At 46.1% G+C, this 15,469-nt stretch overlaps 1 protein-coding gene across 4 annotated transcripts; it reads left to right on the top strand.

Moving 5' to 3' along the window:
- The first annotated feature begins 2,683 nt into the window (after positions 1 to 2,683).
- ING4 (inhibitor of growth family member 4) lies at positions 2,684 to 10,206 on the top strand. Of its 4 annotated transcripts, none has more exons than XM_018553196.1 (8): positions 2,686 to 2,905; positions 3,944 to 4,015; positions 4,673 to 4,839; positions 6,222 to 6,336; positions 8,242 to 8,341; positions 8,421 to 8,565; positions 9,279 to 9,340; positions 10,013 to 10,206. In XM_018553196.1, exons 1-8 carry the CDS (start codon positions 2,869 to 2,871, stop codon positions 10,050 to 10,052), a joined length of 738 nt encoding a protein of 245 aa, XP_018408698.1. In that variant the 5' UTR covers positions 2,686 to 2,868; the 3' UTR covers positions 10,053 to 10,206. The 4 variants fall into 4 exon arrangements, with proteins under 4 accessions (XP_018408699.1, XP_018408698.1, XP_018408697.1 ...); XM_018553195.1 differs by having other exon boundaries at positions 2,687 to 2,905; positions 8,236 to 8,341; XM_018553194.1 differs by having other exon boundaries at positions 2,688 to 2,905; positions 8,233 to 8,341.
- Positions 10,207 to 15,469: the final 5,263 nt, after the last annotated feature.

The following is a 15,469-nucleotide window of genomic DNA, read 5'->3' as shown; positions in this document are numbered from 1 at the left end:
CGATCGGGAAGTGAGCAGAAACATGCACGATCCGCTCACTTCTTGATCATCTCCCTACAGTTAGCGGTGACTGTCAGTCACCGCTCGCCTCGGGGATTCCCCTCTCCCATCCTCCAGCGCTGAGTGGAGGAACGGATGGGGAGAGGGTGGGCACAGCTGGTCCTGCCTCTAGATAGGCAGAGCCAGCTGTCACTCACGCAGCTGGGTGGATCTCGACAGTAATGTTTTGTATGTGCCCCTTGCGGAGAATAACCATCTTTATCCTGGTGACCAATGCCACAGGGATGGGAAATCTTATGGGGACAACCATCTAAGGCCCATGGCCGACTAGCTCAATGAAACTTGCCTGCTCCTGGTGACCAATGTCATAGGGACAGAAGGTCATAGGAATTGTCTAAGGCCCATGGCAGACTAGCTCAATGGAACTTACTTGTTCCTGGTGACCAATGTCATTGGGATAGAAAGTGATGGGAAATCTAATGGGGACAACCTTCTAAGGCCCATGGAAGACTAGCTCAATGGAACTTACCTGCTCTTATAGCCTTTCCTCTCTGTTGGCCGAAACATTACAGCATCTCACTATCCAAGGAGCAACACCTTCCTGGTCGAGGGAGAAACGCTGTAGAAACAGGCCAGTGGTTTCTTTTCCCTCCGAGTGAGTGTCGCCACCAGCATCCGGATCACTAGTGTGAATTAGACATGTGCGATTCGTTTCGTTACGAATCGAAATTTGTACGAATTTTCCTGAAATTCGTAAATTCGGAAGCATCCGAAATCCGAATTGCAGTTTCCGAATTATATCAGAAATACAAAATTCCGTTAACGAATTTCGGATCCAAATTTCTTTGAAACAGGAACTAATATTACCCCTGTAAATGAGGTTGAACAACATGACAATATATTTTTTTTAATCCGAAATACGGATCCGCTGCTGCTGAGAGTTGCATTACAATACAAGGGCAGGAAATACGAAATTCCATTACGAATATTCGTTATATTGAAGTTTAAAAGCAAAGTACATTTATATTGGAGTTGATGGTAGTTTTTTTTAATACGAAATTTGGATACGGAATCCGTTAACGGAATTCGTATTTCGGATAAAAAAACAACTACCACATCGACTCCAATATTAACAAAGGTATTTTTGCTTTTTAACTTCATCATAACGAATGTTCGTAAAGTTATGAAAATGTGCCGAAACTAACGAAAATTCGTATTTCGTACGAATCCGAATTGAGTTTCGGATACGAAATAACGGATATTCCGGAACAGAACAAATTTCTTCACGGCGCACAAGTCTAGTGTGAATTTGGTGCAAAGCCCATATCACACTAGCAATTTTGTGTGTCCAGCAACAGGATTGCTAAAGCGTGAAGTGAAGAAACTCACCGGTTTGCATGTCACTCTCTTGCTGGCTGGATGAGCGAGCTAGTCCTTCACTGGCGAATAGGCTGCAGAATATCAGTTACAAGAGAACGGCACCTTGTTCATCAAGCCAGCAAAGGAGTGACGCAAGCAGGTGAGTATTTCGCCACCCTGCTTTGTCCTGCATAGGGATCCTGCCAGTGGAGAGTTGTTCCTGTGACAGGATTGTTAGTCTGGCCTGATCACAAGAGAAGATTACTTCTCACATCCTACTATGTTTCTGAGAGGGGAAATTAATATAAAACAAGAACAGGACACAGCAAAAAAAAAAATAGTTGATACAGGTTGTCATAATCCTCTACCCTATGACAAGAAATAAACAATGCTTTGATCTACTTTATGTGCAGACTCTGGGTTTATACACACACATGTGTCAGATGGAAAAGCAAGTCAAATGTATTATCCTTTTTCTTGCATTACCTTGTTTCTGAGTTGCTCTGAAACTTTTTTTTTTCACATTGGTATGTGGAATAACAGCAGTTCAGATGCAAATGTACACAAACCCTACCAAAAAAAATAGACAACCGAACAATCTTTTGACTCCACAATTACAAATCTGACTGTTGCGGTCTCCTAAGTGTGGCCGTGTATAATTAATACAAGCACTTACCAAAACGGCTTTCCTGGCATTAAAAAGCAGTTAGCTCAGGAAATGGCTTATTAGCCGGCGATACGCTTGGAAAAGATAACCCTCCTGTATTGAAATTGTGCTGTTAAGTAACAGTAGCACAGGAAGCATGCTGATAGGAAGAGAGAGCACAGTGACAAAGAGATGAGCTCATCATGGCCCTGCGGGGCCTTTCTTAGTCTGGGGATGGATCCAGGATGAAGTGTGGTCAATGATACCGGCCATCAGACTGAGGACATCTACCAGCAGGAAAAAAGTGTTGGGGTGGAAATCTTTGGATTGAAGGTGAATTTTGCAGCAAAAGCTGATTTTGTTAATGTATCTTTCAGAGGATTATCCATGTTTATCTGACATTCTGCTGGAGTTCTGCTTTAAAATAAACATTCTATAACAATACCAGATGTGGATCTAGTTTATTATAAATACAAATCTCTGGGCTTTACAATTGCAGCTCCTAATAGTCACATAATAGACCTGGATTTATAAAACTAATGGAAATAAAGATTGAAGACAATCCATTGATTTTATTTTAATGGTCAATGTTTAGTTCTCTCCACTTCTATGCACACAGGTTGTTGCTTTGTTCCCAATCTGCCCCCAACAAAGGCTGCAGTACTCCTGGTCTCCGCCAACATGGCGCCTCTCCTCCCACGGGGGGCGGGGATCCACTTTAGGAGTTGGGCCTCTAGCGGACGGCTCCCCGCACAATGGTCCTGGCTGGTTCGGCGTCTCAAGCCCCAGCCAAGATGGCGGCCGTGAAGGCTGTATAGAGACGCTTTGTCCTCCGGGCGGAAGCTGCACTTCTGTCGCTCAAGATGGCGGCTGGCATGTACCTGGAGCATTATTTGGACAGTGAGTGATGGGGAGAGGGGCAGTTATTTTTAACATGTAAAGGTGTCCTATCCTGCCGAGGGAGGCATGTAATTATGCCAATGGGATAGGGGGGCTGAACCTGCAGAGCATTACTCCCTCCTGGGTTCTGCAGACCATTACTCCCCACTGAGTGTGCAGTGCATTACCACTTCCTGTGGCTGCAGAGCATTACCACTTCCTGTGCCTGGGTGTATTGCTCCCTCCTGTGGTTGCAGGACATTGTTGCCTCCTGGGCCTGCAGAGCATCATTCCATCCTCTTTCTGGAGAGCATTGCTCTGTTATGGGCCTGCAAAGCATTGCCCCTTCTGTTCTGCAGAGCATCTCTCCCTCCTGGGACTGCATTGCAGGTAACAACTGGGTACCTGTACCAGATCACACAATCCAACCATTGAATGGCCATAGATAATGCGGATTGATGCAGTCTATAGTCGATAGTGCTATAGAGGGTATGGCGGTATATGGGGATCTGATATAGATGAACACATTTAATTTATTCCAGAAAAGGTAAAAAGTCCAACATTTTTGGGGGGAAATTAGTGTGTATCGTGATTCTGCCTAATGATGCCGAATTGCCCCTGGTACAGCCTCAAGAGACAAGATAGAGAGATACAAAGTAACATTGTTTATAAACATTGTACAGACTGAATCTCTCTATCTCCCCCTGATCAATGGTACTTTGTATCTCTCTATCTCCCGCTGATCAATGTTTATAAACAATGTTACTTTGTATCTCTCTATCTCCCTCTGGTCAATGTTTATAAACAATGTTACTTTGTATCTCCCTCTGATCAATATCTATATACAATGTTACTTTGTATCTCCCTCTGATCAATGTTTATAAACAATGTTACTTTGTATCTCCCTCTGATCAATGTCTATATACAATATTACTTTGTATCTCTATCTCCCTCTGATCAATGTTTATAAACAATGTCAGCTGGTTGCTCAGTCCTCTTGTTATAAAATCTGTATGCAGAGACCTGATTGCTTATGTAATAAAGGCTCCTTGTTCGCAGGTATAGAGAATTTGCCTTTTGAACTGCAGCGGAACTTCCAGTTGATGAGGGACCTTGACCAGAGGACAGAAGGTGAGTGCGTGTGATGATACTGACGCTGTATTGGGATTGTATCATGTGGTCAGCTCATAGCGCAACTCTTTGTAGTGCAGGGGTATGCCCGCTGCAAAGGTAATACAATTATTTTGCTGGAGTTCTTCTTTAAGTAATGACAAAGTTATTGCCAAATAAACAAGCCTGTAGCAGAAATGTAAAAATTGATCTGGTGTCTATAGGGATGTACATAGGGGGTGTGAGAACTGAAGTGGTTAAAGGGGATCTGTCGTGAAGCAGAGGCCTGTGTGATTATGCCCTAATTAGAGTATTCATTTCAAATTAGAATGCAGCACAAATCAGGGTTTGGCTGCTTCCATCAGAGTGTAATCGCAGAGAAAAGATTGTTTCATGACACCTTTTTCCTGTGAATGTGCTGAAGTTTAGAACATGTAAATGAATAGTGTAAAGCTGCCCATACACCTTACAATTATCTGCACATTTTCTGTGGTCAGATGGAAAAAGTGCAACAGATTGGCCCAGGTGGAGATTACTCCATCCACACAGTGTAGCGTAGATGGAGGAATCTGTTGCACCTTTTCCATCTGAACAGAGAAAATCTGCAGATAATTGTAAGGTGTATGGCCAGCTTTAGTGGGCTCGCTCTGATTGTCAAATCTTTCTTCACTCTTTTAGATTTGAAGTGCCAAATAGACCGGCTGTCCTCTCAGTATATGAACAATGCCCGCACACTGAGCTCAGAGGAAAAGCTGCAGCTCCTTCGACAGGTACAGGACGCCTACGGCAAGTGTAAGGAATATGGAGATGACAAAGTACAGCTGGCCATGCAGACATACGAAATGGTGAGTGATTGAAGAAAGCGTGGCAGACACTTTGAGGCTGATTTATAAATCTTCCACCCGGTGTATAGCTGGCGAATGTCCTTTGCACAGTACTACTGCCACTAGATGGAGCCGAGGAACATGGTAAAGTAGTATGCTCAATGCGTTTTTTCCGAGGGCTACCTGGCTGTATCCCAATGGATACGCGCGACAAAAACGTCCCAAAGAAGCTCCTGTACTTCTTTGGGCGTAGGGCGTTTTGTAGCGCGTTCATACGGCCTGTAATACGCCCAGGTGTGAACCATACCCGTAGGAAATAATGGGATTTCGGTGTTTGAGCGTTTTGCAGAGCTTAGGAACACGCCCAGGTGTGAACCGGGCCTTAGTCTTCGTGGGACCTTAAAAGAGGGAGCTGGTAAGACATTTGTGACCCGTGTCTAGCATCTGTCCCCAACCGTGGGGCCCAGCATTGTGCACTAAGCCAGATGCCAAGGTCTTTCTAATCCATGTTAACCGAAAAGAAAATGATTCAGGCAGTAAAATATACTATTCCCAATACTTAGAGCTGGCATGGGACGATGCAGCTGTCGCATTCTGCTGGCTCTGTATACAGGGAGCCGAGCGATCATCTGTTTGCTAATTACACAGCTCATAGTCTCCTCCCTATAGACAGAGGTGACTTGTCAGTCACCTCCCCCAGCAGAATATAAATCAATACCCAGATATTACTTTATAAAGGTGGCATTGACACCATCACTGTGCAGAGCTGTAGGTAGACCAGCAATTCATCCAATATAGAAAACTAGAGGGGGTGGCAGAGACAAGACCAGTCACCCTGCACAACAAGAGAGCAGCAAGGAAGGAAGCTCCAAGTCTCACACTGGATTATTGCACCGATCTGGAAGAAATACGCAAAGCTCACCAAGATCCAAGATTCAGGGTGATGCAAATGACAGCTGCCAGCGCTGGAAGAAAGAGGGGGGGTGCAAATCTATAATGTGCAAGTATGCTAAGAGCTGCTGACCCTCAGCCACACTACAATTCCTGTGTAAAGCTGGCCATACATCTTACAACCATTGCAAGACTTTTGACTGCATGCAATGCCGCACGGGCAGTGTGCGCTTGCGGCATTTGTCTCCCGAGAACGCCACTAACCCACCGACATTCGTATGATTCCCGGCGGGTTTTCAAGCCTGCTCGGGAGCCAAAAGACGTGCGACCATACAGTAGAAACGGTCGCGCGCCTTCCATACACCTGCCGATCATCGTACGATTGAGGGATTATCGTACGATAATCGGCAGGTGTATGGGCACCTTAAGGCAGGTTTGCTTTAGTGGTTCGTGGGTTTTACTTGTTGCTTTCTCTTTTTGTAAATGTTTCTTTATCCTCTCCTGTCCTTCAGGTAGATAAACACATTCGGAGGCTGGACACGGACCTTGCTCGGTTTGAAGCTGACCTGAAGGAGAAGCATATCGAGTCCAGTGATTACGACAGCTGCTCTAGCAAAGGGAAAAAAAGTGAGCGGCTGACCTTCAATTTGTTCTCTTGACTTCAGCAAAACTCATACTCTGTGCTGATTGCAGAGCTGTAGGTCTGACTCATCATAGCTCTGCAGAGAGATCACTGCTTCCACATAGAGAGCAAGGGTCCTTCTTTGCAGCATGCTGGTGTGGGACAAGCTTTTCTATTCCTGGATTATGCTTAGTTTTTTTTTTTTTCTTCTTCCATTTCGCCCAAGCATACTTAAAACTGCGACCGCCACTCCCCCCTCTCAGCCCACTCCCCCCTCTCAGCCAAATCAGTGGCAGCATTTGTGGCCCTGTGTGACGTATAGCTGCAGGGTGGGGACTGCACCTCCCTTCAAATGATTACGCTGGATTTGCAGTCAGTCAGTTTTGAGCAGGATGGATGAATGTAAAAACAGCCAGTAAGATCTATGTGCTGCCAATTGACAGGTTTGGCATTTTGGAGTGTCGCTTATAACTAAACTATCACTTTCAGATGGATTTACCCTTAAATCGGGTAATGACCACAAACTGGGCAGTTTTGTTACTACATAATGTTGTTAGTGGCTGCTATTATGATCTAATTATCCAACTTACCCCATTGGTTTCAGGTCATGAATTTGCTGAATCAACCCCAGCTTCCCGTTCTTGTCCAAAATCATGCCTTTTGTCCTTAAAGTCAAACTTTTTTCCCCCTTCCCTATCCTGCTGTACGAACTTGCCTTAAATGATGTCTCTTAATCCGATCTTCTTCTTTCCCGTAGTTTTTAGCCGTCCCTCCAGCGCTGGTGCAGGTCTCTAATCCAGCGCTGACTCCTCTGTCCTCTTCTCTGATGTCCCACAGAGTCTGTGTGGGTGCACGCTGCTCCATAGACTTACCTTGTGTCTCTCCGGCCAAACATCTGAAGTGCGCATGCGCCCGTCCCAAAATCCTTTGCGGCCGCACAAGACTTCAGATGTTTGGATGGGAGCACGCAGCGAAAACACAGGTAAGTTGTTTTTTTTAAAGCCTTTTTAAAAGGTTTTTTTAAAAAATGTTTTTGCATATATCTACCGCTTGCTAACAGTAGATGTATGCAAAAACACGCAAGGGTTTAATAACCCTTTAGAGGAGAATTATGAGGGGAGTGCTTTTCACTCAGCCTCATAATCTGAACCGACCTGTGACAATGAAACTGTCACCGTTCGGCTCAGTAGATCGGGAAGTGAGCGAACACATACCATCGCTCGCTCACTTCTTGATCTATCCGTGCAGAGAGCCGTGACTGTCACTCACGGCTCCTTGCAGGGATTCCCCCCCCCCCCTCCCCTGTCCGATCCTCTATCGCTGACTGGCGGAACGGACGGGGGAGGGTACAGCTGGCTCTGCCTCTAGATGGACAGAGCCAGCTGTCACTCATGCAGCTGGGTGGATCCAGACAGAATTGTCAGGATCCGTTCCGTCTGCGGCGTCTCAATATACCGCGAGCTGTAGCTCGCTATATACTGAGCTTTGGGTGACGGGAGGACGCTAGTTTGTATCCTCCCGTGACCCTTAGGAGAACTATGGGGAAGAGCCCTGACCCCATAGTTCTCCTTTAAAGCTGAACTCCAGGCAGAAATCAAAGACACAAATGAATTCAGCTCTATAATCACCAATATATCATTAAATGCAGTTTTTTTTAATGTAAGCAGTGTAAGTACCTGCATCTGACCTGGTATCAGCCTGTTGCAGCCCTTGACAGAGGTGGCCTGATCACTGTGCTGTTTCTCCTTTCACTGTCTAGTCACAGGCTGGGGGTGGGTTCAACAGCAAATACTGTTTTGTGTTATTTTACCTTTTTATCCGGCAATTCATTTCTATCTTGCTATTTTTGGCTTGTGATCTGCTTATTTATTAGGCTAACACTCTGCTTATACTCCCTGCAGAAGGCAGAGGTCAAAAAGAGAAGAAAGTCCCAAAAGTTAAGTCAAAGGTCAAGAATTCTGACGACGAGACGGCGAAAATCGGACAGAAGAAAATCAAACTTGTCCAGACGTGAGTTATCTGTTGGGTTTATCGATTGGCGCAATGTATCTTGTACCAGCCCTGACCTGTTTCTTCCCCCTCCCCCTAGGGCAGAATATGGGGCACCGGCTACTAACTTCAGCAAAGTTCACCCATCCGATGTGCTCGATATGCCAGTTGACCCCAATGAACCCACTTACTGTCTGTGCCATCAGGTGTCCTATGGAGAGATGATTGGCTGTGATAACCCAGATGTAAGTGTGTGTGTGTGTACATAGCTCTTCTGACACATGAATGTAGTTCATGATGTTTAGAACAGACTAAAGTAAAACCGCTATTTAACTTTATATCCGTGCTCACTGCTGACCCGACTCTATATCCGTGCTCACTGCTGACCCGACTCTATATCCGTGCTCACTGCTGACCCGACTCTATATCCGTCCTCACTGCTGACCCGACTCTATATCCGTGCTCACTGCTGACCCGACTCTATATCCGTGCTCACTGCTGACCCGACTCTATATCCGTGCTCACTGCTGACCCGACTCTATATCCGTGCTCACTGCTGACCCGACTCTATATAACCATGCTTACTGCTGACCCGACTCTCTATATAACCATGCTCACTGCTGACCCAAATCTCTATATAACCATGCTCACTGCTGACCCGACTCTCTATATAACCATGCTCACTGCTGACCCGACTCTCTATATAACCATGCTCACTGCTGACCCGACTCTCTATATAACCATGCTCACTGCTGACCGAATTTGAATCAATGCTCACTGACCACTGCTGACTGGTTGCTGTAGACCATACCGACCACTGTTCCCCTCTTGCAACATTATAGAATAGATAGTTGGTGTTTGTTCTCCTAGTTCGTGTGCATCTCTTGCTCAGTCTGAAATGTACCATGTCATGTGTTTGTGTACATTGTTCTCACTGACTGTCATTGTTCTTCTGCAGTGCTCTATTGAATGGTTTCACTTTGCTTGTGTCGGTCTTGCTACAAAACCTCGTGGAAAATGGTGAGTGTGATATGACATGCTGATTATGTCACTGTCCTTTCATTGTGCTCATGTATCCTATATTATGCTTTGTTCCACCCTTCAGTGTGTCTTCTGTTAACACCCCTCAGTCCATCTTCCTATATTACCCCTCAGGCAATCGTTTGATAAAACCCATCAGTCCCTCTTCTGATAACACCCTTCGGTCCCTTTTCAAAAATAACATTCTTTGGGCCCTTTTGCGATTACACTCTTCGGCACCTCCTTCTGATAACCCCCTCAGTCCCTCTTTGAATAACACCCCCCATTCCCACTCTCGATTATGCCTCTCGGTCCATCATCTGATTGCCCCTCAGTCCAGCTTGCAATAGCACCCCTTGGTCCATCTTAGTCATACTCCTCCTCATCTTGCAGTCCCACTTGTGATTCCTTACCAGCACTGTCCAGTAACATATCTCTAATTGCATCGGTTTTTGCCTTTCCTTCCTGCTCTTTAGTACCACCCTTTCCGGATCCTGTTCCATATCGCCATTCTGTCTTCCCTCCTCCGTTCCATGCTTTCCCCTTTCTTTGTCCATTAACACCACCATTCTGAATCTCCACTTTCCATTCTTGTCCTCACATCGTGTTGTTGGTCTCATTCCATCACTTAATCCTTTGTGTTTACAGCGCACCCTCCTCTCTTCTCCCTAGGTACTGTCCACGCTGCTCCCAGGAAAGGAAGAAGAAATAAGCACAGCACAGGCTCCCCCAGGGGGGAGAGCAGCGAGTATTCGAGTTGTGTGGTACCTGCATTTCTCTGTCTGTCTCAGGAGGAGCGAGTGCTGACTAGCTGGATGGGAGATAACGGCCACGTTCATGACAGTATTAGACTTTTTATCTCTCGGACCCGGTGTTGGTTATTGAGGCCGCACACCGTGCAGGGTCTGCCTCCAGTTCTTATCTGGTCTTCTGTCTTTCTTATCCCCCATGCCTTCCTTGCTGATCTCTGCCAGCCACCATGTTCAGGCTTATTTATCAAGGCAAAACCAAGAGCAGCAAGGATATGAAATGCAGCGGGCCCATAGCAACCATTCAGAATATACAAATCATGTAGAGTGGTCAGATTGCTGATTGGTTGATACAGGATATTGGTCCCTGCCTTATTAGATGCCTCTATGTTTCCTGTTCTCCATCCCATTGTATAATACTCCCAACGGTTCTCTGTCACTTTACCTTATTGTTTAACCTTCTCACCCCTTATAGACTTCTCTCTCGCCACATGAACTACCTCCAAAATGTTCTATTCCTGTTACAGGAGGTCCTGCTAGGACGTTTCTTTGAAAGTGACAGCATTGCTATGATTTTGTTTCCTTTTTATATGATTTCTGGAAAGCGGCGGTTACAAAATGCCTCCATTGCGCCCAATAGAAAACACTACAAGTGCCATCACACTCCTCAGTTTCCTCCTCCTTGCGCTCGGATTGAATGTTTACATCTCCTTGTATGTTATCCCCAAATTCTCCCTCTCCGCTTTAACTTCAGTCTTGCCATTGTCATAACATTTACCCCCCAAAGCCGGTGTAGGCATCCTTGGCACTCCAGCTGTGCTGACACTACAGATCCCATTGTGCCTCTGGGAGTCATGCCTGTGGCTGTCAGTCGTGCAATGCCTCATGGGACTTTTATTTCCACAACAGCTGGAGGGCCGGGGTTGCCGACCCCTGATCTAAAGTGTATGCCTGGGCCAAATACATCTCTGCAATACCTGCACATTTGTCCATGTTTTATCCTGCTGCCTCTGCTGCACTGAAATCCCAAGGTGTGTTGTCAGCCCTGGGCCGGTTCTCCTCTGCTGGACTACAGAGCACATTCCCGCTATGTTATAGAGATGGAAGGGGAGATGTTCTGTATGCTTTAAGCATGGATGCCTCTTGTTTAGCCCGTGGGCTGAACGAGAGAAGGTTAGTAGATTCCTCCATCTATGCTAAATAGAATCTGCATGGTCAGCTGTTGTTTTTAGACAGGCGCTGAATCCTCTGCTTCCGAATACCTGAACAGTGACTGTATCTGAGAGGATGTAGTCACTCTTCATCTGATAATTTTCCACCCGGCTGAGTTAATTATTAAGAGGCACTAAACTCTGGAATTCTTAAAAATGGTTTCAAGTACCTTTTAACTATTAACAGAAATGTATCTTATTTGTGTATCACTCGGCTGTAGATCCTCCAATCATCTCTGAATTGGTGCTGACACTGTCCCTCCTTCTGGAGGGGGGCTACGTCTGTTCCCAATGGTCCCTGTCTGTGTTGTAAAGTAGTCACCGCTCCAAGCTCACTCCTGGGATGGACTACAATCTCACGTTTAGTTTACTAATTTGTGTAACACACACACACTTTTAGCCAATTGGCTGCAGTCACTGTTTGGGTATTCGGACAGCAGCACACATGCCACTGTTGGACTACAATAGGGTGGGGGGAGGCTATCCCCCAGGTTGTTAACATGGATAGGTAAATCAAGAGTTTTTTCTTATTTAGTCCCTTGGGTCTGAATAAGAAAATAGTATCCAATGTATGGCCAGCTTGGTCTACGCAGTTGGAACATTTTGGGTTAGCCTACCAGAAGCCATTTTGCCCAGAAGCCATCAGCTTCTCTATTAGCTCATCCTACTCCACTGCCATTGTCTCCCCGTGTCTTTTTTTTTTTGTCTTCTGAACTTTCTCTGAAATTTGGTGCTGAGATAATCGTCTTCCTCTTTGTACTTAAAATATCAGCTGTCTACTTTACACTCACAAATCTCCAACGCGGTTGCAGTGTGTGTATCTATGTCAAGATTTCAGTGGTGCCCGATTTATGAAAAGTGAAACAGTAGCGCAGCGGCGAGCCGTGTGTCTGGCTTTCATTTTTGATTACACACTTGCTTTAGTTGCAAAGTGGCTTGCGGCCAATCAGGTTTTAGTTTACTGAAGCCGGGTCAGAGAAAAATCAGTTGTTTGGGTCATATAGCATACTGGCCTGTGCTTGCCCTCGTTGCTTTTATGCATTGGATTGCTTAATGAGCCTGCGTGTGTGTGTGTGTGTGTGTGTGTCAGAGGACTCGGTATTTATTTTGGAACAATTCTGCTCATCAGCTGGTGCTCAATAATCCTCATGATCCTGAGCCGACTGGATTGCCAAATCGATCGTTCTGCCGATTTAATTTACTGTAGCAATCCCGCAAAACACTAATTTGTACATCTTTTGGGGTCTCTCTCCGGTGGCACGAATTCTCTCCTTCCTCCCCATCTTGTCCTTCTCTAACAATCTCTGAGTGCACCTTTTCACAATCAACTGGTTTGTTTGGTTTTTTTCTTTCCCCCCTATATTCCCAATAAAAAAATGAAAAGTAAATCTCGGGGTGACTTTGTGTTTTCATCAATACAGCTCTTAACGGACGTTAGGCAGGGATGGGCAAACTCCGACCCTCCAGCTGTGGCGAAACTACAAATCCTATGATGAATCTGTCCCCTGGTAGTCATGCCTTTGGCTGTCAGAGTCTTGCAATGCCTCATGGGATTCGTAGTGTCACCACAGCCGGAGGGCCAGAGTTTGCCCACCCTTGTTTTAAGGGGTACAGCGCAGTTTGTAAGGTGTCTTATCTTCTTTTAGGAGTAGAGAAAGCGGCAAATGTAGTAAGCGCACTAGTCTGGTGATGTGAGGTGCGTTTAAGTAACTAGTGGTAGGGGGCGTGCAGCCTCCTCGAGCCGGGAGAGGGACCCTGCTTGTGCACAATGAAAAGGAATTGAAGCGCTTCCTATTCAATTCCTTATCTTCTTTTAGGGGCGTTCACATGGACCTGAATGAAGGGATAAAAGCAAAACACAAGCTGATCTCAAACTGTCCTTAAAGCTGAACTGATTTAAAGCTGAACTTCGGCCTTAAGGTGGCAATACACTCTACAACTATCGCAAGACATTAGTCTTGCGATGGTTGTACAGGGATTAAAAAAACGTACGATCTGCCCATCTTGGACAGGCAGATCGCACTCTCGATCATCGCAAGCCCGCCCCCCTGAGGGGCGGGCTTCCGATGAACGCAATGCTGAACGGGCAGTGTGCGCGTGTGCACACCGGCCCGTTCGGCATTTGTCTTCCGAGCACCGTTCTAACCAGCCGAGAATCGTACGATTCCCGGCTGGTTTTCGAACATGCTGGTTCGACGGAAGACGTGCGACCGTACAGTAGAAGCGGTCGCACGTCTCCGTTCACACTGCTCGATTCTCGTACGATCGTGGGATTTCCCGCGATTCTCGTACGAGAATCGAGCAGTGTATGGGCACCTTTACCTTCGGTCGTGCACAGTTGTACTGGCTCACCCCTGGACTAAAATTGGATTCCCAGTGTGCTTTGTGTCAAATCAAAGCTTACTTGAAACAATCCCTTTTATGTAGTGAGCGCTGCCTTCCGTCCGTCACTTCCAACAACTTCCTGGATTCCCAGTGTGCTTTGCGTCTCTTTCCCGGCTGCTCGCTGTGATGCAATCTCCATTTCTTATGACTGCATATCCCATCATGCATTGCTTCCAGCAAGCAATGATAATGTTACATTGTTCAGAATTGAGTTGTAGTTCAGACAACCGACTCTGTGAGAGTGGTGACACCAGGAAGTCCATATTCACAAGGCTGAGTGAGATGGTGTCACTGCCTTGAGGAAGTCCATCCTATGGGTATCTTCAATAAGTTTACAAACTTCTACATGGATGTAATTATTAGTGGGAGAGATCTTATGGAAATTCAATATAGAAATACAGATTTATTTTTAGTTTTTCATCACAGATAACCTTTAATAATTCAAATTAAAGTGTTTTTTTTATTTTTTTTTATTTCCCCTAAATAGATCATAATAAATGACAGATGACATCATTTTAGAATGCAGAAATGAAAGTCAGTACAAACAGTCAGCTGGCATTACCAGGAAGACATGTTATCAGCTTGTACTGTCCCTTTTAAATAAGTCTGTGCTGCTCTGCAGCCTTAGGAACGCACCAGACTGTCCCGTGTCCCTCCTGCTCATGAAAGCTGCCATGTGTTAGGAAGCAGTGCGGCATGTCACATGTGTTCAGTCTTTGTGATCTGGCATCACGCAGGGTTCTGTACAAACAATTTAAAGCTACAAGCACATAGCTATATATGGGGAATGCGCATGTCGCTGTAATGAGAGTTGCATGCAAAGTAATGCTTCCATATTTACTGCCAGGGACTGGATGGGGGATCGCCCAAATAAAGCACCTCTGCCATATCAGTAAAGCGATATCTGTAAGTACATAAGAGAGGGAATACTTGCCTTTCCCGCTGCCCATGCAGCTGAACCCCATGAAAAATGCCCCCCTGATCCTTCCGGGAGTGTCAACCTTTTGGGCTGCCTGCTGCTCCTACTAGTTCTTCCTGCTGACCTCCATGTGAGTACAGGGGCCAGCAGTGGAGGACGTTAGTTATGTGCTAAATAACCTAAACAGTGGCTGGCAACTTCAGCTGTTGTGGAACTACAAGTCCCATGAGGCATTGCAAGACTGACCGTTACAGGCAGCGACGGCACCAGGGTGGGTGTCACCCGGTGCGGCCACTGTGCATGCAATTAAGACGTCCTCATGCGCGACGATGTACTTCACTGCCAGCAGCCATCTTGGTGATGGACACTGACAACAAGAGGAGAGGATATTGAGCCGACGGGATCAGGTATGCCACTGGGTCCCTCCCTCTCTCTCGTTCCTCTGTCAGGCTCTCGGTCCATGACCGAGTGTTGGACTTTTAAGAGGGGTTGACACCACACAGGGCTGCGTGCAGCGTGCACGGCCGTATCGGGCAGCTCCCGAGAAGGACAGGAGCTGCGTGGTAATAGTACGGCCATGCAGCGGCACGGAGCTGTACGTGCCGGACGATTCCTGTGCGAATGAGCACTAAAACAAAACTAAAAGCATGGTACCCCTGCAGCAGCAGAATGGACATTTATCCGGGACCGAGCGGCGCCCATGTAACGACATGTGAGTGCCCTGCAGTACCCCAGGACCAAGCGGTGCCATACAGGAAATGGAAAGAATGGAGCAAGTGTCCTTCCACCCGAAGAGGACCGCCAAAGCCGGTGAACGTGGACGGGCTGAGTGCCATTTTTTTTTTAATGGGGTGATGAAATCTAA

The sequence above is a fragment of the Nanorana parkeri genome, unplaced genomic scaffold, assembly GCF_000935625.1.
Source record: "Nanorana parkeri isolate BGI_ZX_2015 unplaced genomic scaffold, ASM93562v1 scaffold113, whole genome shotgun sequence".
NCBI lineage: Eukaryota > Metazoa > Chordata > Amphibia > Anura > Dicroglossidae > Nanorana > Nanorana parkeri.
This window is presented reverse-complemented; position numbering and strand designations above follow the sequence as displayed.

Excerpts from the sequence above, each read along its gene's own strand:
- ING4 (XM_018553194.1), top strand. The coding sequence starts at position 2,869 with ATGGCGGCTGGCATGTACCTGGAGCATTATTTGGACA. Across the intron at positions 4,840-6,221 it reads CCATGCAGACATACGAAATG|GTAGATAAACACATTCGGAG; the intron begins GTGAGTGATTGA and ends CCTGTCCTTCAG. Across the intron at positions 9,341-10,012 it reads ACAAAACCTCGTGGAAAATG|GTACTGTCCACGCTGCTCCC; the intron begins GTGAGTGTGATA and ends TCTTCTCCCTAG.